This window comes from Alosa pseudoharengus, unplaced genomic scaffold (assembly GCF_046254945.1).
Source record: "Alosa pseudoharengus isolate Yale_2024_CS ecotype anadromous, Long Island Sound unplaced genomic scaffold, YU_APseudo_1.1 YU_APseudo_1.1_scf_6, whole genome shotgun sequence".
NCBI lineage: Eukaryota > Metazoa > Chordata > Actinopteri > Clupeiformes > Clupeidae > Alosa > Alosa pseudoharengus.
Window position 1 is genome coordinate 28371911 of NW_027468848.1, and position 24671 is coordinate 28396581.

At 39.8% G+C, this 24671-nt stretch overlaps 1 protein-coding gene across 2 annotated transcripts in view; it reads right to left on the reverse strand.

Annotated features, from left to right (window-relative positions):
- Positions 1–18538, reverse strand: part of LOC143106251 (integrin alpha-2-like) — a 29388-nt gene extending 10850 nt beyond the window's left edge. The window contains exons 1-18 of one of the 2 annotated variants that reach the window (XM_076270484.1): positions 18412–18538; positions 17889–17976; positions 17490–17613; positions 17230–17339; positions 17037–17128; positions 16087–16201; positions 15397–15524; positions 15008–15156; positions 14548–14698; positions 13351–13516; positions 13103–13179; positions 11361–11502; positions 11007–11152; positions 10605–10748; positions 10147–10350; positions 9784–9914; positions 9317–9480; positions 8943–9094 (exon numbers count right to left, since the gene is read on the reverse strand). In XM_076270484.1, coding sequence (XP_076126599.1) covers positions 8943–9094; positions 9317–9480; positions 9784–9914; positions 10147–10350; positions 10605–10748; positions 11007–11152; positions 11361–11502; positions 13103–13179; positions 13351–13516; positions 14548–14698; positions 15008–15156; positions 15397–15524; positions 16087–16201; positions 17037–17128; positions 17230–17339; positions 17490–17613; positions 17889–17970 — 2277 coding nt within the window. In that variant the 5' untranslated portion in view covers positions 17971–17976; positions 18412–18538. The remainder of the gene's footprint in view (positions 1–8942; positions 9095–9316; positions 9481–9783; positions 9915–10146; positions 10351–10604; positions 10749–11006; positions 11153–11360; positions 11503–13102; positions 13180–13350; positions 13517–14547; positions 14699–15007; positions 15157–15396; positions 15525–16086; positions 16202–17036; positions 17129–17229; positions 17340–17489; positions 17614–17888; positions 17977–18411) is intronic. The other variant, XM_076270485.1, reaches the window with a different exon arrangement.
- Between the last annotated feature and the right edge of the window lie 6133 nt (positions 18539–24671).

Consider the following 24671-nt stretch of genomic DNA (forward strand, 5'->3'; position numbering starts at 1 on the left):
TAATGAATGACGTCATTGACACGTTTGAATGGCTTTTTAGAACAATTAAGTGACTTTAAAAAATATAATACTCAACCAAGTGTGTCTCCCCTTTCGAATACAATATTCAAATTACTTGAAAAAAAATTATATCCCGGGAAAAGTGGATTTTGAGGGGTACAGCTTCATAGACCTCCATTCATTCTGGACTCGCCCGCGAGCGCCCCTAGATGCAGTACAGGGAAATTCCATGCAAAGGTCATCCTTACCATTGAAAAAAAAGGTTGTGCATACGCAAATAGAACTGTTGTTAAAATCTTCATTTAGGTCTATATTTTATTGTTTGTAACTGATCTGATTGAATTTGATGGAGAATGACACTCTTTTTACATCATAAATATGGTGTGCAACCATACAGAAACAACATATTTCACATGGTAATATTATACATATTTCAAAAGTGGATAAAAGGGTGTGAATGTTCAAACAAATTGTGTCATTTGACAAATTCCAGATTGACAAGGGAATGGTAGAGTAATGTCTATGCTCAGCTTGCCTTTAAAAGCACAACTCCTTACATTTGTAAGGCTTTTGTTTTTAAGTCAGCAAGTTCCATGGCCATGTCACATCCATAACGTTTTATAGGAAAAGTTTATGCTACACATACAGTGTTGATGCGACAATGTCCATAGTGTCTGTGCAAAGCTGATTTATATCAATGTAAAGTGTGATGACCAAATTGTGCCCCTTTCTTATTTTTAAAACCTTTAATGGTGCGTTATGGATGTGACGTTATGGATGTTACATAATGTGAATTTACAAGACTGGGGACTTTATTATACCTCAAAGCCGATAAAACGTCTGTTCTGGTGGCATGTCAGTTTCAACGCATTTCAACTTGTTTACAATTGACATTTCAAAGATTATTAGGTTGATCAAAACCACAGGGAGGCCTTGCCTAACCATTAGCAAAACAAACATAATATTAAAATACCTCTAGTGATTAGCCTATAGCCATAGCCTATTTTCAAGTGGCCTAATAACGAAAATCTGAGCGATTATCTTCCTGTAACTGTCATACTAATGTTGTACAGTAACTGGATTATCGTGTTAGCTGGTGAAGATGGCTGACTTTGCAGCTGGAGTTAACATAGCAATCTCCTTCTGTTGCAGATCTGTTCAGCCTGCCGTTCACGTCTGCTTAACACAGTTTAATTTTAAATGTGACGCGATATGACAGCATTTGAAGTGTCAGGTCCTCTGTAGCTAATAGTACTCTGTACAAAATATGACCGCCTCTCAGTCCTGCATATTCTCTTCGCAAAAATAAATCACGCTTGTCAATTTGTCTCCATCTCCTACTCCTGCAACTCATGTGCATGTAAATGTGTGCATATGTGAGTTTGCTTTTGTTTATAAGAGTGTGTGTGTGTGTGTGTGTCTGTGTGTCTGTGTGTGCATGTGCGTATGCGTTCCTGTGTGTGTGTGTTTATGTGTGTGTGTGTGTGTGTGCGTGTGTGTTTGCATGCCCACATGCGTGCCTATGTGTGTGTGTTTATGTATCTGCATTCATGTGGGTGGGTGTTTGTGCATGTGTGTGTGTGCTTGCCTGTCTGTATGTGTTTATGTGTGTGTGTGTGCTTGCCTGTCTGTATATGTGCGACTGTGCGTGCATGCGTGTGTGTGTGCGCACATGTGCGTGTGTGTGCATGTGCGTGTGTGCAAGTGCGCGTGCATGTACTTTATGTGTGCAAATCACAAATGAGTGGGTATGGGTTAGGTTCATGCGGGCTCTTGAGACTAACATATAAATACCATAAATATTTTGTCATCTTGGGTGCAACGGTTCAGGTAGGGCTAGTTATTTAGGGGAGTGGCCACCAAGTTTCATGTTCTCTGGTGTTTCAGTAACCCGGGAATCACTGACCAAAATTGATGACAGTAAAAAGAAAAAAATAAATGTATTTTTTATATTTTAAATGACTTGTTGTCCTGATTCTTCCTGTGGATCTTAGTGGGCACTGAGGAAGCAATAATTTCATCGCTAGTTTTTCATGATTACTATTTCAATTGTTTCATATCAAAATTCACTACTTAATTATGTGTTTTATGTAGTTTGTCGAGGACTGGTTCAGACACGTCACATCCATAACGTGAAACCGTCACATCCATAACGCCAGTTTTTCCTACATAATGCATTACGAAAATGACGCATAGTTTCAAAAACACACCTTTTGTGTTCATTCAAGTCTCCTTAATGGTACATATATCATAGTTTCGGCAGTTTCCTTCAAAATTCACAGAGTTTGTAGAAAACCTGTAATCTCTCACAAAAGTGTGTCCATTTCATGTCACATCCATAACGCTGATAAAATGCCTTGTATTCTTAGGATGAAATTGATTATATGAAATTTGAGGATTTCTCAGTATTCAGATGACAGAGGTTGCATTAAAAGTTATGCAAATTAATTCACTGATACTAATTTTGCCCCCACTCTAAGGCATTTTGTTTACCAATATGAGTCCAATTGTCACATCCATAACGCTGGAACTGCCCTACAACACCGGAAGAGTTCCGAGAGTGAAGGTTCTCCCCTTATTAGACATTCTCTGGTTAAATGTAGGCAGTCCAGTTGACCAATAACATGGCTGTTTGAATATGAAATGGAGTGGGCGGATCTGTGCAGCTTTCTAGCAAAACATGGTGTGAGCAAACATTAACGTTATTTTATACAGTCTAGAAGCTATGCTTGTAACTTTATTTGCAAGACAGATGGACTGTAGAGACCAGAAAATGCATACGTTTATGGTCCTTATAAGGTTACAGGTTTGTCCAAATTAAAGATACCATGGGCCCTATCATGACATTCTAAAGTGCATCGTCACTCGTCAAAAGTCTATTCAAATTTAGTAGGATGTCCAGTTCACATTGGGAGGGGTTTCGTTCTCAAAAGTGGAGCGCATGGCGTAACAAGGTGTTCCTAGGTCTTTTAATCAGTCATATGGGTGTGTTTGGGGCGTAACATCATTTTAAACCAATGAGAATGACATCTGTCATTCCCTTTAACGGCGCAACGCGCGATATGTCAAATAAATGCATCGGTATTTTGGCATTCAACGGCGCATTTGAAGGAGGCTGCTTGCAAGACCGTATGGAATAGTCATTCTTAAACCATGCTTTACTAAAACCTAGCATAGCCTTCACGCATTTGCACTCGTCTATTATTTGAACTCATTGGCAAAGTGAAACTAACTTCACCAAGGAGTCAGTCAACGACAAGACAGTTATATGCAGTTACTTTCACTATTGACTGACAATGGGTTACCATAGAAAACATAGGCTGGAAAAAGCAACACTTACCCTAATGTTGCTCAAATGACTAAATAAAACAACATTTATCCTGCAGAGGAGTTGCTTATATCTCGTGACAGTGCGTCTTCAGCTGTGCTCCATACGTGTCTCTCGCCTCTCCCCTAATCACTTTTAACCGTCATTACCAATTTGCAAATGATGGTGAATAACTACTCATCATGAGATGTACAGTATTTCGTAATATCTTTATTCTAATTATGTTTACCATTGTAATCGTGCAATTTGTAATGCTTTGCATGGACGTGCGCTGGTGTGCGTTCATGAATGATAGAAGGATGGTGCGTGCACCTGCCAATATGACTGTTGACATGCGCTCTTAAAATAGCATATGAACAACTCGCCATTGACTTCTGACCAGGTTTAGGTGGTGTATGATAGCGATTTTTAGACAATGCGCCAGGTCCCTCCCTAGGTTGTTAATTGCCACACCCCTGGGCGCAATGCTTAAAAAATAAAGGTGCAAAATAACGAATTCAACTTCGCGCCGGTGAATAACGAACTTTACGCCATGCGCTGGTGACCGAAAATACAGCCCCATAAATTCTAGTCATGCCAGAGACGTTGGTCCTACAGAGCCAGAAGGACTCGTCATATGAGATAACAAGGGCTGAAGCCAGTTGGATCTAAAGTGTCTAAAGTTATTCGTTATCAGGTGAGTCCCAAAGCATATTGTTAAATGATTCTGATGTAGCTTACTCTTTATGACCTTCGGTAGTCTTTGGAGAAGTTAAATTGATGGCTTAGCAATCTTTCAAGAGTTTGTTTTTATCCTTGCTAGTACAAGCTAGCAATACCAGATCACGTTAGCTAATTTAGCTAACGTTAACTTCATAAACGTCGACCAGATCCCTATCAAGAAGAAAACTACATTAGCCTGCTTTGTGTTTGTGGGATTATTGACAAGCGTTGGCTAGCACTAACGTTAGACAAACTATGATGGAAGAAAGTGTGTTCTTTATTAAGCAACGTTTGCCTAAAGTTCACCAATGTTCTTTAATATTATGTGTGGTGTAGGCTAAGTTAACTCAAAGAAAGGAGGATGGTGCTAGGCTAGTCACACTGCATACATGCTAATGACATTGTAGCTGTTTTTTTCTTTAATCGTGGAGACATCTTTTAAAATGAGTCTACAGGACAAATTACATGCATTTTATGAAGTAGAACGTTTTTTTTCCACCATTGATATTAGAGGGGGAATTAAACCTGGTGTTTTACTAAGTTAATGCTATGAAGCTTAGGCTACATGATTGATATTATGCCTTGGTTTATGTGATAGATTTAGATTTTTTTTAATTATTTGTGTTTGACAGAGCATTCAAGTTCATTTCATGGTAGTGTTTGTAATTTACCTAGTTTTAATCTGTAGCCTAACTATGTTTTTACAGGTGTTCCTAAACAGTTTTGAAACAGAGATGTCTGAACGCCTCAAATAATCAGCAGTAAAGGTAAATATTCTTCATCCAGGACCTTGTCCCATTACTCTTAAAGCATAACTCAAGCCAAAATGCAACCTAGGGTCTTTTTGTGAATGTACCTGAGTCAAACTTTCGTTTGAAAGCATAATTAAGTCAGAAGCGCCACCATTAAGCTTGACTGTATTGTCGTTTCTGGGTCAAATGCCATTTTGAATGGGAGTCGTAGGGGCAGAACTATTTTGATACATGATGATTTTGATTCATGCATCAAAATAGTAGGCTAGTGCCCCTACGACTCCCATTTAAAATGCCATTTGACTCGAAAACGATAATACGGTTGTATTGGAAACAAAGGAATCTAAGGTAATCAAATGCAGAAAACAGGGTGGTTGCACTCATATCGGTGCCAAGGTGCACAACGCTTTAAGGAAAGACTACCTGGCCAGGTCTACCCATACCAGGATGGCAAACAGATGGTGTCAATACCAATTTGACCCATAAAAAGTAAATGTCAAATAGGTACAGATAATCTGTATTAATCTCATCATTGCCAATGGATTTCTGTGTAAAATATTGTTTATCTTGTAAAATGTTGTCCATCGTCTTTCACAGACAACAGAGACAAATTCTCTAATACCAAGGTCAATGCATTTGACTGCTGTCCAGCCCCGGGTTGCCACCGAAAACTTTATGCATCTTGGACTGGAAGATGGTGTGCTAGTAAGGAAGCTAGCTACCACAGCTTTTGCCACCACATCTCAGTGTTGGGAGGGAAGTTCACTCACTGCACAACTCTACCAGCTGTACCTTTCCTCCTCAGCCATGATCCGTAACCACCATGGTTTTCTTTCTGGGCCAGAAGACTTTGCAAACAAATAAGCAATAAATGATCATGCATTACAAATTTAGCCATGTTAGACTGTTAAGTGGTTGGCTTGTAGGCTGGGTGTCCAGTAAACAATTTCAAGCTTAGAGGGCAAATTCTCTCACCTAGGAGGGTAAACAACTTTTGTTTTTCATGAAATCTGCATTTTGAATTGATGGTCTACCAATGAGGCTGTAGAGTATCGCGACACAATAGTGGCAAAAAGCACTTGCACGATGAAACATGCATTCGGGTGTATTATATATTATTTCACACACGTAGATATTAAATGTGTGCGCGCAAATTCTCTCTGTGCGTGCGCACTCAGAGGAAACTGCTCCCCAATCATGGAAGAAAATGCTGCGAGCGAGGAGGAATCTGACCAGCGCTTCAAACAGCCACTCGAAAAATCTATGCATGTGAAATAATATAATACGCCCAAATGCATGTTTTATCTCGTTACCACATCCAACTTGAAAATATATGCTCAAGAGATCCATAACTTTCAGAAAAATGTTTTACTTTTGTTATAGATGAATATTATGTTTTTTTTTCATTCATGTCAATAAAATGTTTTTCTCATAATCAAAATGTAATTTGTCATGTAACAGAATAGGTAGGAGAGTACTAATAGTACAATTTTAAATCACACTAATATTATACTTAAATTGCATGCCTTTATTAACCTGGCCCTAGCCAGATGAATTTCGCTCCGCCTAGCTCCACTCATCCATCTGGAACCGATCCATTGAAGTGTTTTCTCCAACCAACTTTATGGTTACCAATCAGACACATGCGTTGCATATGATGTGACATAGCGTAGACACTTGTGACTGTTATCTCTATTGAGTCGAAGCCAACCCGTGACGCTGATAACAGTCTCACAGTCGCTTCTACGCTATGTCACATCTATGAAACTCCCGCCCTGCGTCCTGATTGGCTAAACCATAAAGTTGGTTGGAGAAATCACTCTCAATGGAAGAGGTTCCAGATGGATGTGAGTGAAGCTAGGCGGAGCTAAGCGGAACGACATTCATCTGGCTAGGGCCAGGTTATGCCTTTATAATGCTTAAAGTATCTTAAGACTATACTTTTATTAACATAACTGCAAACTTTCAAGGCACTTATTGTAGTCAGGAAGTACATTTGAAGTTCATTTATATTACAGAAGCATGCCAAATGAATAGAAATGAGGATGATAAGAGTGTATTCAAAATACACTACTACACTTATTAGTTATACTGTAATGCCTTTTAAGTACATTTCCAATACACTTGTTACAAAATTGTACTGCGACTGTGTTTCGAATGCTCATAAAATCTCTTTTTGTGTAATGTACTTAAGAACACTTAAAATTTGAAAAAAGATGTTCCATTTTAGCACACTAATTACACTCAAAGTATAGTCAAGTTGGTATTAAGTTGAACTTAATACATAATTCAATACACTTAATTACACTTGGATTTGACGAAAAAAGTACAAACTGTACTTAGTACACTTTCAAAAAGTATACTTTTAATAGTTTTTTTTTTACCTGGGAGCTCTTATCGTTTTATTACGTTGGTGACGTACATCGTTCGAGACGAGAGATGTAGTCCACTGAGTGGATTCGCACAAAACCAACATAACTTTTGAAGTCTATCGAACAACAGTACTTTCTTGACGTGAAAAATTATCTTTTAAATTCACACACATCATATGTGAAATTTGTGGCACAATTCAAACTGGACCAAAAAAGAATTGTTATCTCTCCATTAACTCCCGTTCATAATTTTTTGAAAGATAGGTCTCATGGACCGGAAGTAGAAGGGGCGGGACTTCACCACTCTATTTCCCCTCCCCAACATAATCGAAGAAGAAGTGGGCTTATTTCCTTATTTCTATGAATGGAAGAAGAATAAGCAGTCATGGCTGTAATGTCTTGTTGACATCTAAAATAACTAAAACTCAGGGACACCGTGTGATTTATTAGACTCTCACGTTATCAACTGGCTTGATCTCTGTTTCGTAGCCTACATAAATTAGTAGGCCTCGGCTACTAAATGCACCAGCACCATCTACAGGAAACTCCATTCATAATTTAATAGGAACATTGAATCATCAATTCTTGCTGCCAGCTCCTGTCTTGCATAGGCTGCAGCATTAAAAAGACGATTAAAAACTCCTTCGCCCTCTGGCTGCTCTGACATGGTGCTAATTAGTGCTAATTACAAAGTTAACAGTTAACAGGTGCTATGTGATGTGATGATTTGAACAACAACACGCTCCCGCCTGAAGTGGATTGCATAGCAATACAGATATCTCTAACGTCATTTCGCCTAGTCACAACTCTAATTCAAGATATCTATAATTACATTTTGACTAGGCAGAATGAAAGTTATAGATATCTCCAATTTCAGATATCTCTAATCAAAACTCATTCAAGATATCTATAACTTGATAATAGATATCTACAATCAAATTATGACTATCCCTAACTCCAGTTTGAGATATCTACAACGCCATTTTGACTAGTCATAATTCCATTTACAGATATCTACAATGTAATTTCGCCTAGTCAAAACTTAATTCAAGATATCTGAAAAGGAACATGTAGATATCTTGAATTGAGGTGAATTAAAGATATCTTCAACTGGAGTTATGACTAGTCAGAATCAAATTGTAGATATCTCTAACTGGAATTACAGATATCTACAATTCAATTGCAGATATCCGTAATTCACATAGTGTATCTGCAACTGAATTGTAGATATCCGTAATGATAAACCCCATAGAAATGAATAGCAAATGTGGCGTCATTTGTCCTAGGAAGAATGTCTTTGTGGATATCTGAAATGACAATTATGGATAGGAAGAATTTAATTGCAGATATCTAAAATGTTCGTTTTGACTAGGCAAAACTGAATTACAGATATCTGCAATACATATCCAGTCAAGCGGGTAAATGTTAAAATGGCTTGCCAAACCCGATCTTTTCCACACTTGTGCTCACCGAAAATCTTTCCCTCCTTATTTTGTGCAGCCACTGCACGTAGGCTGGCGTTTTTAGGAAAAAAGTGGAAGCTAAAATCGCTTTTATAACGACTTGAAGCCAAGCAGAGTGGCACACAGCAGTGCTCTTTAGAGCTGCCCCGGCATATTAAGTTTTGGTACAACTAAAGCACTCATCTTCATGTGCTTGTTGACAGCCATGTCAACAAACAGGAAACTGGTTGGCCGACTTCAAGTAAGCTAGTGCACAGAGCCCACTGTTGCGTAATCAGGATGATCTCAGGGAGTTCTGCTACAGACTGCTCTCTGGGCTTCTTACCTGAACATAGATTGGATAGTGTTTACAGACAGGTATAGCTGAAAGTTGGAGCGTTCCACTGAAGACCCTGTCATTGTTCTGTCTGAACAATCCACGTGAAGCCACATGAGAGGACTGGAGATCAGCATCAAGTGTGAAGTTGTAAGCTATCCCTATGACAAGGAGGCAGAGAGACATTACTTATACTGCAGCAGTGATGATTTAGTTAGGGCACTGAGTTTCCAATCAGAAGCCATAAAGTCATAAGTTAAATTCCTGGATGCCACATCTGTGAGCTAAATGTATGTTATATTAACTAATGAAATGTTTCATGAGCTATAATAGTTTAACTCATGAAACATTTCAGGCAGTACTTGATGTTGAATCCACCTTACCTAAAGGCCCAACAGGAGTTTTTGGTCTGAATGATGCACTGAAACATACGTGGGCATCGACACACAATAACTTTCTGCCATTCACGTCACATTTGGTTCCCAGTATGTTGATTTTATCCGGCATGAAGACAGCTGTTGCAGTCACTTTTGCCACTCCCCTTGACCTACAGAGAGTTGATTTTAGAATTAATCGGATATTGATCCATTAAACTGTACTAGCGAGTGATGTAACAGAAGAGTTGAATAAAAAGTCAACAAATAGCTACTGATGATGAAACCATGGGCAGATCATCTGTTTAAAATGACATGAGTATCAATGACAACAGCTCATACCCAGTGCTTCACAAGAGTATCTGATTAAGACAGTGTTGGCTACCAATTGCTCATGTATACCTTCTCAACCCATTTAACTCCAACCCACTGACATTCTTCATAATGAGATATTCATATATGTTCAGAAAGCTCACCAGAGCTGAACCACCTTCCCCAGTGCCCCCACTGAAATATCTGGCATCGTGTCATCATTCATATCTCCACTGGTATCCAGTGACCTTCCAAAATACTGCAGTTTGGGATCTAATCTTGATCCAAGTATCCTCTGAAAAAAAAACACACACACACACACACACACACACACACACAAACACACACACACACACACTGTTACCATCTCTCTCTCTCTCTCTATAAGTGCTCTTCTTCAATGGTGACCAATTTGATCACCTACAAGAAATCTAATTTCATACTTCTAGATGTTTTCTGGGTTTCTACATCACATGCTCAAGCTCACATTATCCCTGCAGTTCTGCTGTGCCCCATGCCGTGGCTACCTGGGAGTGTTGTTTGTGAAGAGTCCTTCTGTCTCCGTTGTAGACGTACACGACCCCTTTGCCTCCATCCTCCAGTGGAGCTCCCACCACAACATCACTGAAACCGTCCAGGTCCAAGTCTGAGACGGGGGATATGGTCGTGCCAAAGCGAGCATTGTCTGAGATGGATGGACCATCGAGGTATCCCTGTTCATTAAGGATGCCCTTAAAAATAACATGACAGATGCAATATGAACATAGGAGCATTATTGTATGATTTTTGAAAAGGTCTCAAAAAACATTCAATTAGTTTAGAAGCAGGATGACGTAATGTCTCAGAGTTAACTCAGAGTTAGCTGAAGTCCTAATAGATCTGGGTTAAATTCCCAGGTAATAGATGTAATGATAAGGATGTATATCTTCTCTTTTTCTTAAGTTATCTGACAAATGAATGAATGACAATAAACATGATGGCATACCTTGGTGACAGAGAACAGGTAGACCCGACCCTGTTCTTTGTTCACGTTGCTCATGAACATAGGTGCCCCCACCAAGAGCAAGTCAGACACGCCATTTTTATCCACATCTAAAGCACACAGTACACTCCCAAAATACGCTCCAATCTAAGGAGCCAAAGAGAACAGTTCAATTTCTTTCACAATATCTTTCTTACATTGCTAAGATGTTACTACATTTTAAAATGTGTTTAATTCATGAGATATTAAAAATCTATTAGCATATTACTAATCATAAATTACAGCTTGTAGCGTTCTTGTCATTACTTTTGATATTTAGAGTTACTAGCATGTATTGACTTAATTTTTGGGATCAATGTAGCCCAGAGGCTCAAAGCATTACACACTACATTGTTCAACACTAACCTGTTTTCCTCTCTCAGAGTCCACTACTGTGAGCTTCCTTTGAGAGTTTAATGTGTAAACGATGACTTGACCAGAATGGTTAGATCGTGGAGCACCAGCCACATAATACTGTACTGCTCCATCATGCAGTGTTGTCACAGAATATCCTAAACATTAAGAAGAACCTTTTAGCCATAAGACAGGAAGATACCGATGCTATAATAACATGCAAAAGAAATGCATCTTTATAAGATAATTTAAAGATTATAGACACACTCTTTATGAATGTGTTATGATAATATATGAACACTTTAAGTAAAGTGTTACTGATGGGCTTACTAATAGGGCCCAATGCATGTCAGAGAGCTTTGATACCTAGCAGTGAGCTGTGGTGGGTGTTGTCCTGCAGGATGTCCTGGAACGTGGAGAAAGGGAAGATGTCTGTCCTCTGTCCAGTTTGGTGCACCACTGTACCGCTCCAGGCGTACGCCCCGACAGCACCCAGCAGAAGCTCGTCCTGGAGTAACAAAGCATCACAGAAATAGTAGGGTCTCCTATGTAGCACAGGTTAACCTAAACACTTTTGCCTACATTCAACAACATACTGTATAATGTACTGTACTGTACTTTACTGTAATGTAGCCTTTTGCATTGCAATGAAAACAACTTTAAAAGCTCTGTGTATGAAGTGAAATCTCAGTCATAACAAATACAATATATTGCCTAGTGTTCCTACACATCCTCTCCAAACATACGGTTTATGGATTCCTTATCATCTCATCTCATGCTGTATTTTATACATTCTACTCACTTGCCATAAATACAGCACTGATTACTGTTTCAAACATCGATGAATACTAGTGCAATGCCCCTTCAAATTATGCTATTCCTGTAGAAAACCCATTGCCCATACATGCCCGGAGGTAGACCTGCTTTAAAACAGTAGGATAGGGCATTTAATAATGATTATTATATTATATTATATTATATTATATTATATTATATTATATTTTAATAAATGTGCAGTAAGCTGAATTTAAGCATGGCTGCATTTGACATTTTCCAGGAGATCAAAATGGCAAGGCTATGTTTAGCCCAATTGAATAGCTTTATGATAGAGAAGACAAACACTATTTTGTGGAACTAGTGCAGTGCTCGTTCAAACATGCTATTCCTGTAGCCCAATTACATGCCTGCAGGTAGGCCTGCTTTAAAAATAGGATGATAGGGAAAAACATAATTCCAAAACTCAAAAACAGTCTCTGGTGGCCTATAAGTGACATCACACTCTGTCTGCCACTCGTTGCTTGTCGCTGGTTATGCTTTGCATGTGTGGCATTCTGAGACGTTCTTTAATTCGGGACCATTATCGCTAGTTTCAATTTAGGACCTTGCAGTTGGAATTGTCGTTTGCTTATTCAAAGTCTAAAGACAGTCCAAAGTAGCCTGGGCTATTCGAACTGTCGTTTATTGCACATCATGTTTTACGTCATTTTGAAGAGCCACTGCATACCTGTGTGTGTTGGCGTGTTGTTGCAAAATCCGCGGAGTCATTTTATGCAAGCAAACCGTATACAGGGGGTCTTCATTGTTGAGGTCAGACATGTTAACACATCTTGCACTCGTTTAAGTTTTTACCCGTGTAACATACACTGATCCGGTTCTGCCAAAGCCCTGCTTCTATCCTCACTGGTAGCTTACAGTACAGTGCTGTGTGGGAGGGGGAGTGGCTAGCGGCGAAAGCCAATGTGTGCTTCTTTTACCGACATATTTAACGATATCTTTTGCAACGTCAAATTGCACTTTGGCACTGCACTTACTCATGTCCGTAGCAAGACACCTGCCAAGTTTGAGACACCTGCGAGATATGCGTGCCACAGACACACACACAGACACACAGACACTTCTTGCTTTATAGATAGATGATGCATGGTCACATGAAATTTCACCACTGAGGAAAAGAGTCTTGAATTTGACCTAGCGTTTATGGATGATCGACACAAGAGACGCTCATCAGAATGGTGCAGTAAACAACGTCAAATTGACAAGACAGACGGACGTTCCTGACATTAATAGATAGATATAAAGATTAAAATGTTGTGCACAAAAAACCTTACATCTTTACTTGAGTAGTGTGCACTGAATCCCACTTGGGCCATCTCCATCTGAAAACTGTCACCCCCTTTCCCTGTACCTGTTACCAACAAAAACAAAATCAGGACCAGGCATCAACCATCACAAATGGAGTTGTTGAACTGACATAGAATGAGAATGAGAGACATATCAGGCCATGAAACTGTCATATGCTTCTTAACAAATTCAATTGTGACATTAGAATTTGTATATGCAGGCACAGTCTTTTTACCTTCAATGTTGAATATCCTGTCTCCCAGAGTCCCAGCAATTTTAACCAGAGCTGCCTCTTCTGACACATTGAAGAAAAAATTGTCTGTTGGCTTACTGGCAATGGACTTAATTTCTTCAATGAGCTTTGACGGGTCTTTGTTATTTCTTATATAGGACCCCAATACCTGAGAATAAGAGAAAAGGAACACTGGTCACACTTTGTTGACACACAGCTGTACACAGAGGGTAGTACCAACTGATTCAAATATCCTTGACTGTTTTTGTCTTGACCATAGTGACATGTAATAGTCAGATGAGACAGCCTTTGGTTAACCTCAGTATATGGGCTGACTGTCTATTGGTTTGGGAGTGTACAGTATGGTTAACCTCTGTGTTTGGGTTTGGGAGTGTACAGTATGGTTAACCTCTGTGTTTGGGTTTGGAAGTGTACAGTATGGTTAACCTCTGTGTTTGGGTTTGGGAGTGTATGGTAGAGGTCTGCACTCCCGCAGGTCGCAACGCAAAAGAGTGCGGCGCGGGACACGTTTTGAAAGCTCTGGCGTGGGCGGGATGAGAGAGGTGCGTTTGCGGGAGAAACATGATTCACTGCACTCCCACAAATTATACTGTATATGTTCGAAAAATAAAATGTAGAAATTATTAAAGTAGTGTACATAATGATAGGTGTGCTATAGCTGTGCTGTTTGGCAGCAATAAAAAATGGGTTTTAAGCTGCTTAGCTGACGGATATTGTAGTTTACGTGGGGTCAGTTATTTCCTGCTGCTCAGTTCTAGAAACTCAAAGGTCAAAAGCACAAAAGCATGACAGAGGAAGAGGGCACCACTAGTAGGCCTAGCTATTTCTGATGTTAGTGCCTTTCTAAAGAAGGTTAGGCTACCCTACATTCAGAGCCGAGAAACTTAAAATCAGACACCTGGCAGTCTTTCTCAGTTGTGTGTGTCAAATGTTCCTTTCATGAGACAAAAAGTAGAACTAAATATTCCTCCTACATATAGGCCTATAGCTATCTTGTGCGGGCTTTAAGCTATAATATAATGTTACAGATGCGAGATATAATGTTACAGATGCGAGCGAGAGCGAGGTATGTCAGAGGTGCTGGAGCGGAACAGAACGTCGCTGGAGCGGGACTTAAAAGTCTGTCGCCCGCAGACCTCTAGTGTATGGTTAACCTCTGTGTGTGGGTTTGGGACTTACGGCGATGCCGAAGCGTGTGATTTTGTTTGCCTCACACTTGGCCAGCACCCGCCCCGAAAAGGCAATGTCATGAGACTCCCCGTCCGTCACCACCACCATGACTTTAGCTGCGCCTGGCCGCCCACCATTTTCAGCTTTGAATCCAAAATCACTGCAAAGAGGCAGCTCACATGTACAACTTACTCTTTCAGAATATAAGCTTAACTAAGTGAAATATATCAAAGCACTAAGTGAAATATATCAAAGCAGAGGAACAGAGATTCTGTACAGGCATTATCTGTAGTTATGTATACTGAGTAACACTGACTATTTAGATTTGTTTTTATTCATAGTGCAATAAATAAATATTGTACTTGTTTTGCACATCACGTTTTTCATATTTTAAAAGTCAGTGCCACAAATCTTCACAAACATATCAGGGTGAAAAATCCTACATTGAGTAAATATGTAGGGCACAAACCTGGCAAAATCAATTGCGTGGAAGGTGTTGGTAGAGTGGCCATATTTCTGTGTAATGGCAGATGCAGCGTTCAAGACTTCTGCTTTGGTTTTGTACTGATTCAGTCTGAACTCGAAGTGTGGGTCCACTGCATACTGTATAACACTTACCTGGAATAATATCAAGTATCACGTTTGATTTTCTGTGTGACATATGGACAGTATAAAATCTCTGGATGATCCTTGATTATTATAATAGTCTATGTTTTAACATTGCATTTTTAGACACTTGTCATATTCATCTGATACTCAACACAAAATTATATGCCACAGCCAATGGTAATGTCATTATAATAATGATGTTTTATAAATTTGTGACTGAAGAAAAGCAATGCAGGTCTGAAGGATTACTTGGGTACTGTGTGGCCCAATATCCAGAGATGGGATCAACTTCTGGAGGAATTCATTCATGGGGCCCCATGGATAGATGCTGTTAGAGCCATCAAGAACAATTATGAGATCCATCGGACCTCCACAAGCTGAGAAAAAAAAAAACAATTCACAAAAAATCAAGAGCAGTGTAGTTGACAATATTTTGATTTAATAAACACTGTAATGTCATGGATACATTGTGTATAGTATTGCATTGCACATATATGTTCATAAAGTGTGTGTGTATGTGTGCATGTGTGTGTGTGTGTGTGTGTGTGTGTGTGTGTGTGTGTTTATGTGTGTGTGATTGTGTGAACTGAGATGACACAGTACATAGTAATACAGCCATGTCCTAAATTACAATAGTATTTACCTGATAAGCTAGCCAATGTCTGATGATCTACTTCTGTAGCCAACAGTATCTACTGCATCAGCTGTACTTGTACTTGGCTACTTGCTACTTCCTAAAATGTTTTTATTGCTCTAACACTCCTACGTATGCTCTGTCACTAAACAGGTCACCTAGCACGTACAGAGAGAGAGGGGGGGAAGACGGAGAGAGACAGAGAGAGTAGAGAGCAAGAGAGAAAGAGGTCATACTCTGTAGGGCAGAGTTAGCAGCAGAGAGAGAGAGAGAGAGAGAGAGAGAGAGAGAGAGAGGTGTCTTACTCTGTAAGGCAGGAGCTTGTGTCCTCTGAACACTGAAGAGGGGACTCATGTGTGTACAGACTCCAGGGTAGAAATACTGACTCCCACACTGCTGAGCCCACAGTGGACCACAAGTCTTCAGAAAAAAGGACAAACATAAGTCATCTCATCATGTATCGTTGAATCACAGCAACATATAACACCCCAGATAGCAGACGGGCATTGAAACTATGTAGAATCAACATTACATTGTCAACCATAAATCATTGAATCAATGTCGGATTTCGATGTTGATTTAACATCAGTTTGCACCCTCAGTTAATATTGAAACAATGTTGATTTATTAACTATAGACCAGCGGAATTTCAATTGTATTTCAATTAAAATAAATATTGAAACAATGTTGAAATTACAACCAAACTAAAGATCAATGCGATTTCAATGGTATTTCAATTCATATTAAACCACTATTAATCTGGCAAAATATTGGAAAAATTCATACCCTGCTTTATCTACAGCCAGGATACATTTGGCTAGGCCTAGGTTTGTCTGGTTTAGGCTACACAAGCTTGCAAAATCAATGTCATATCAATGTCACCTTGCTATCTGGGACTGACCTAAAAGTACTATTTGTGGTCTTTCTTATAGTTGTATTTGTTTCAAAGATAGAAACTTGTAGAATGGAATGGAATTTTACAACACTTTTACTCACTCTGACTTTTTGAGCAATGTTGCTGGGCATCCACATCACCAATTCCATGTGTTCTGATTGGATAATCATGACTCATGACAAGTAGCTTACTAAACATTTCTCAAAAAGTTCCAGAGAAAAAAAAAATGTTGACCAAAGGAACTTTGCCATCAACATTGCTCAAAAAGTTACCTTCTGTATCATCATCAGCTTTAGACTTAAAAAATAGATGATGAATAAATGATGATGAAGATAAATAAATTACATAAATCTGACTCACCATCAGTCCATTGGTTTTTGGTATTCTTGTGAGTGTCATTCCAAGGCTCATGTTTATGTTGACATTTGTCACTGATGGGACAATCACTGAGTCTGAATGAAAGAACATATAAAGCACACTGACTCATTTGAAGACCACTTCACATACATATCATAACACTCAGCAAATAGAAGGTCAGATACAAGCATCTTACTTTGGAGGTTAAGTCTGTCACAGGTGGTTTTAGACCCTGATATCTGACACTTGTACACATCTCCTCGCCTGTTGTCAGGGTAACCGTTCCAAGGAGAACCAACTAAGAGCCTGGACCAAAGGGAGACGACAGTAAAGAATAACTTTCTTCAGCAGAAGAGAATGGCAGCCTTACGGAACACTTATTGCTTTAAAAAAACAAAACAAAAAAACCCCAATGATGCTGTACAAGATATGGTGGTATTGTAAATTATGTTTTACCATTTGCCCTTGTGATTTGTTAACTGTTGCACTGTATAACCAAACTGCTCATTTGCAGGTCCAGAGAATATTTTCACTCCCGTTGTTCCAACATTGAAGGGCTCTGCAGAACGAAGGTTGTTACCTGAGGGAAAAAAACTGGGTGAGTTAAGTTACTTTATCAAAGGTATTATCTCTGATAAGTGGGTTTGCTTGGACATGCCAGTGAAGAGATCTAGCCAGTTGTGTGAGCCTCCATAATCAATCGCACCATGAATTAGAAAGTAAAATAAAACATTCTTTACCATAATAATCATGCATCATTTTTAGGAAGAACTGTTCCATCTCACATTCAGAAAAGTTAAACTTGTACAAGGTAAGCTAATCTCTTTGACAAGTGCTGTGAGCATTCCCTGTTACCTAATTGCTCCAGGGCATGGAATTCTCCCCCTCTCTCTCTGTGCTTCATTCCTGGACCACCTTCATTAACAGGCCCAAGCATGTTATACTGAGATGAGAGCAAACATAAGGCTAGACATACAAGACCTGGAATGTCACTTCCATTAGCAAACTATATTCTATAAGAGCAAAAGGTGAGGACGAAACTCTTATAGAATAATAATAAAACAAAAATATAGTTTTAATTTTGTTGCCATATCAGACTTTGATCTAGATGAGATTCATAACACCTGTACAATATTACACCATAGTCACACACGCACAATTGTCAAAAGGTCATCTATGTGCGAAGCCACGTTTAGGTGTGATCAAGCATTATAGCCTACCTAATAGCCTACGTATCGGCAGCGTTTGCATCGTGCTTGAGTTGCAAGTCATTTGAAAGACTCCACTAGTTTAAATTCGACAACGGTAAGTGAACAACAATAATTTCTAAGTCAACATATTGACAACAAACCAAATGAAAACAGTTTAGGCTACTTACTTAGTACAACAAGGAAAATAACTTCAACAGACCGCATCCTCACATGTCAACCGAGAAAATAACCGAGAAAAAATATTTCATTTAATTTAACGACTCGTCATGTTATTTTCAATACACGCCAAATCTAGGCAAGTCCTCCTTCTGTGGGCTTGGCTTGGTCGGGCAGATAGCCTACCAAAAAAGTAACTTCCCATTCGCCTACTGTATCACCTAGGCATACGTCCTCCTGCTTGGACAGTTGGCGTCAGTGAGCTTGTGCAAACGTTTCCAGAAGAAACGTTAGACTTGACTATGCTACATTAGTAGAAATCGTGAAATGCCGATTTTACCCAACTAAACACTAATGACTCGCAGAGCAAAGTTATGTGAGTAAGGTGCCTGTTTTGACTAGGGTCATCATGGTAAAGATGGATAGACGATATAGTCCACCTTGCTAATGGAAGTCCATATGGACATGGTTTTTATGGTGGTCTTTTGGAATTACACTAGCCTATGCAATGAGCAAAGGCACATGTGTTGAGCAACAGTAAACCTGAAGAGAGTTTCATATAGAGATTACATTAAGAGAGCCATTTTTTTCCCCAACCAGCTGTTTCAGAGCAAATATTTTCTTTAAGCAGGACCATTTACATGAACTCAGTGGTTCTCAAAGTGAGAGGCGGGCCCCACTAGTGGGCAATAGACACATGACAGGTGGGGCTTTGTAAATGTGTCTTTTTTTGTGTCTATCTTTAACAATGTCTTTCTTTTTTTGACAAGGAAAGATCATAGATTCAAAACAAAATAATCACACACAAACATGGGAGTCATAAACAGACCGACATATGAATTAAAATAACATCAGATCCAGCGGACCGAGACGGAAACAAGTTTGAGAACCACTGCATTAGACATTCTAGTAGGCCTATGGGTTGTATTTGTGATGCGTGAAATTATGGTGTGTCTGATGTGATTAGATAACCTGTGACTTGAGTGAGCTACAGATATTTACAACATTTGAAATATTTTTATTTTGAGTGTAAAGGTAGCCTATTTAACAGAAGATCAGCGCAAAACAAAATCCTCCATATATAGCCTACTGACACCTAAACAACTTGAGTGTGTGTGAGTGTGTGTGTGTCTTTTTAAGAAAATTTTAACAATGTTACATCATAGTCCCTAGCCACAGAAAAGTGGCGTCTGCTGTGACCTGTGTTGGTCATTCTTGAAGCTAAAGGAGTTTAATTACAGTGAAACATATCATTCAGTCTGAGCACAGACCATCAAAAACAACTGGAGTGGAGCTGTACAATAAGGAAACGCGTAATTTCTCTCAAGCCCTTAGAATGTCATTCATAGTCATATATTTCTTTTTTTTAATACAACAATTACAACAACTACATTTTTTTTTAATACAATACAACAACATTTTGAGGTGTGCTTTTGTCAGATGACTAGTTTTGGTATCATTCAAAGTCATTTTGATGATATATGGTCATGTGAAAGATAGATAGACATTTGTCGATCCCACCCCTATGCGGCTCAATGTCCTGGGCTTGAAAAACACCAAAGAAATGAAACATTTCTCAAAACAGAATTTCTGACTATAATGCAGAAGAAAACACGTTAGCAAGCTTATCAGTTTCAGTAAGTCTCTGGAAGGTATCTACAAAGTTTTGCATGCCATTTCAATAGGTAACTTGCTAATTTAGACAAAAACTCGCATAGAGCTGCTTTAAAATGACTTTAGGTTATTTTTCACTGGAGGGTCACTGCAGTTTTTCACTGCAGTGATCCATGCTCTAATGTTGATTCCCACCCATCCGACAAGGGGCTCTCTCTTCAACTGGCATGAGGATGTTTACAGCATCTCTAAATTAAATACCTCAAGTTAAATGAGTGTTCTCGCCTTGTTTTTCTTCTGATGTTTTCCTGTGGATAAGCTGCAAATAGTGCACACACACTGCAGTTGGTTATGATGGCATAGATGAGTGTGTGTGAAACATATTAGAATGGATGTGAAAGGTTTTCATTGGACAAGCCTGTCTGTCAAATCTAGGATAGTCTCTCTGTCAAAATTGTTGTAGTTTAATTCATTTGATATTATTTCTTCTCTGTTGTGCTTTTCCATTGCCATTTTATATTGCCAGAAGGAATGCCTCACAAATGCCACTAGGGGGCAATATAGTAAAAGCTCTGAACTAAATGTATCAATCAGAGAATATCTGTACACTGCTTTTCAAAAGTTTATTCTCCCTATAAAATGTCTGAAAGTATGAATTCTCGGCAGAACCAAACAATTAAAAAAATCCCCTTATCTTATCAAAGCCTTTCGGTCTTTGAGGTATGAAATATGCTAAACTATGCTGAAATATGCTAAACTTCACTTATTCAGATCGTTGAAATTCTTCATGACTGTCAGTACTTGACCACTCTGACTGTTGGGGAACCAGATACAGAGGGCATTCACCAGAGAAAATCCAGTTCTCCCCGTTTTTTGAGGTCAGCGTGATGTACTGTTTTGCAAAGGCCAGTCTCTTCTCTTTTTGTAATTTGATAAAGCATGGCCGTGTTGCCTCATGTAAATGTGTAAACCCTGTCCCTTGGTTCTGTAATGGTGTACAGTGTCTTTGGACATATCTTATTCAAGACTTTTGAACCTTGATGACCTTTTGAACCTGGATTTGTCCATTTTGTCTTTGGCCTGGCGGATCAAGTCCTTAGCTGGCTTGCAAATGAGGCCATTTCTGTTTGCCGGTTTGCCGTCATCAGTTTGAAATCATTGTACACTTCTGCCCAGGGGACCTTTTATTCATTTATTTATCTGCGTAACGTTTTTATCCATTATCTGATTTTATACTTACAGACATCAATTATTACAGTAGTTACCTGCTCAAGGGCAGAAAGGTGGCAGCTGGGAATCACATCCACAACTTTTTCTAGCTACTATTTTGTTGACCATTGGGAAGACCAGGCTTTTGAGATGTGGTGTACCTTTTTTAGGCACCACTTATTCAAATATCTGACAGTAAACACTAACTTTATAAGCTTCAGAGAGTTTCATTACAAAATCAGAGGTAAGATAAAACCTGTCTTTGCTGTGTCCTTATGGTGATGACCACAGTGGTAACTGAGGAAGAGCCTGTCATGCAATTTTATAAAAATTCCTCTGACACATACTACACATACATACCCTTAGGTCCAGTTGTAAGTGTAGATGCCATGCATGGGTGCAAATCACTGACTGACCAGTGATACAATGTCCATTACAGTAAGAGCATGTGGAGAGAGATTGGAAAGGTGCACAGTTATTCTCTTTCACCTGTCTGTCCAGCAGATGGCAGTGTTGGACAATGCGTGTTAGCTGAGGCTGGGACTGGGGTTCATGTGTTACAGTAATCAGGCTTACAGTCGGCTCTATTGACAGGGATGCCTTCTACATTGATGTTTTTTTCTAATGAACTCTAATGAACTTCTGAGTTGCACTTCTGAATAGGAGTCTGTTAGAAGCTCAGGCACATGCAGGATATGAAACTGAGACAATCTCCAACATGCTCATAGAGCACAGTACTGGAGCCAGGTGTGTGTGTGTATGTGATTGTGTGTGCACATATGTGTATGTATGATTGTGTGTGCACATGTGTGTGTGTGGTGTATGTGTATGTGTGTGTGTGTGTGTGTGTGTGTGTGTGTGTGTGTGTGTGTGTGTGTGTGTGTGTGTGTGTGTGTGTGTGTGTTTGTGTTTGTCTGTGTGTGTGTGAATGTGTGTGGACACTCCAAGGACTCAGACTCTGTGTCGTCTTGATGCCCTCGGACTTCAAAGGCACCCACATCATTGATCAGGGAGTGCGTTCGTTCCCTTGTGGTACCAAGGATCCTCTTTCTTAGGCAAGCCTAGCCAAAATCAATCCTGGTCAGCTGCCGGCACGTCAATATGAGCAAAAACCATGACAGGCAACAACAAAAACTTTGGCCTGTTTGAGCTACTTTTAGGTCAGATCATCCCCCCCACCACCACCCTATTCATCCCTGGCCTCTGAGTTTTTAAAAGGGTTCTGCCACTGCGGGAAGTCTGGGAAGAAGCTCTTGATGTTGGGTGATAGGGACGACACTTGTGCCTCATTATGTTCCCATCAGCGTGTGGAGTGTCAGGGAATTATCACCCCCAGATCACTGCTGGTCAACAATTGCACTCTCTCTCTCTCTCTTTCTCTCTCTCTCTCTCTCTCTCTCTCTCTCTCTCTCTCTCTATTCTCTGTATGTGTGTTAGTAAGTGGGTGTTTCTACAACTACATGTACTTTTATGTCCTTGTACTGAAATGTTGGATTTCTTTCAAAATTTGTCATATTATGCTTGATAAATATATACACTACACTGTGCTATTATACAATATGTCTCAAAATATTATGTAAAGAAAAAATGTTATGAAGCATTTTAGGCGTCCAAATAACACTTTTGTACACACACCTAAAACAAGCTAATTCAACTGCAAAATTACATTATTTTAAACAAAAGTGTTTCCCAGACATATTACTCTAGATCATATTTACGTAAATATTGTTTTGATTACTCATCATTTATATGATTTTTGAAAAAAATCTAAATACACCTGTCCCTTACTTTAAGTATACTGCAACTGTGAACTAAATCTCATATTAAATGTATTTTACAAAACAAAACAAATCTAGTTTTAAGGCAACAGAAATTAGCAAGTGAGCAAATGGTAAACATTTGCTTACCAACCATACCAGGTGACTCAAACTTCAGAGGTCTATAGGGTGCATTTTGTCATATTTAAGGCCATCAAAAGGAACCCTAGTTGCAGAAACACCCTAGTACAATTTATGGTATTTTATTTTAACCCAGCGCTCATGGCGTCTCAAGGCTAATAACTGTCTCATTTTCCTTCTTCTCTCTCTTGGGCTGCCACCAGGGCACCGCTTACAGCCTTGAAAGCTCCATTCAGAGGCAACAGCAGCTGCTGTGTAGAAATGGAATATGCCTAAATACAATAAGGAGATGGTGTTAAAAACATAATCATCATAATGGCTACGCCTTCATGGCCATATGCTATTGACTCTCAGCAGTCATTAGATCACAAGTGTTTCTGAGTGTGTGTGTGAGTGAGTGAGTGAGTGTGTGTGTGTGTGTGTGTGTGTGTGTGTGTGTGTGTGTGTGTGTGTTACAAAGTTTAACATTCTTTAAATTTCATAATGTGACCCATGTGAATTGGAGATGTAAAAAAAACTTACTTTATTCATGATGTTCATTTAAAAAACCCATTTCAGTGGGCAGTCTGTTCTCTTGCATCTTGTGCATTAAAAGACCGAAGGGCATTAATGAGGCCGGCTACTGGGACATGTTTTTGCCACTTTTGTATCTTGCACCCCATGTCTGAGGTCAGGAAAGAGGATACAATTGCCCTCTGCAGTGGGACGGGGGTGTTGGGGGCGGGGGGCTGCTACAGGCCAGCTGAGGTGCGTGCATGAGTGACCGACTAAGTAAGAGACAGGGAGGACGTGGAGGTCAGGGTCGACGCTCAGAGCCACAGAGAAGCGAGCAATGCCTGAGTGGACACTGCCGTCCGCTCCACTGGCAGGAACAATGGAGACTGCGGTCTGGCTCGGAGGCAGCCCGGTCAGTGAGGAGGGCATGCATTGGCGTTTGGACTCAAATCTCCCTCCCTCCCTCTCTCTACCCTTCTCCTCTTCTCCCTTCCTCTCTAACACCCCCCCCCCCCCCCCAGAGAGGGGAAGGGGGGGTATTATTGGGTCAGCGGGGGCAGTGACTCGCAGCGCTTTTTTTCACTTTGGAAAATATCGACTCCACAGGCCTAGCTTGTGCCATTGATTTGAACTTAAGCCTGCGCCTGAGCTCCCCACACTCTCTCTCTCTCTCTCTTTCTCTCTCTCTCTCTCTCTTTCTATCTCTCTCTCTCTCTCTCTCTTTCTATCTCTCTCTCTCTCTCTCTCTGCTCACTCGCCCAGTGGCCCCATCCACTGGATCTGCATGATTAATTAAAAAGCAAACAGTTTTTAGCACGGCTGGCTGATTCGCACCACAGGGTGGGCCGAACAGGAACATGGGGAGATGGCCGAAGAGGAGGGTGGTGAAGAGGAAGAGTGTGTTAGTGTTTTTCTTTTTTTTTTTCTTTTTTTGGTTGCGGGGTTGGCAGTTGGATGAGCTCTGTGCCTCCTTTGGCTCGCAGGGCTAAAAGAGAAAGAGAGTGCGAGAGAGAGAGAGAGAGAGAGGGAGGGAGAGAGAGATGAAAAAAATATTA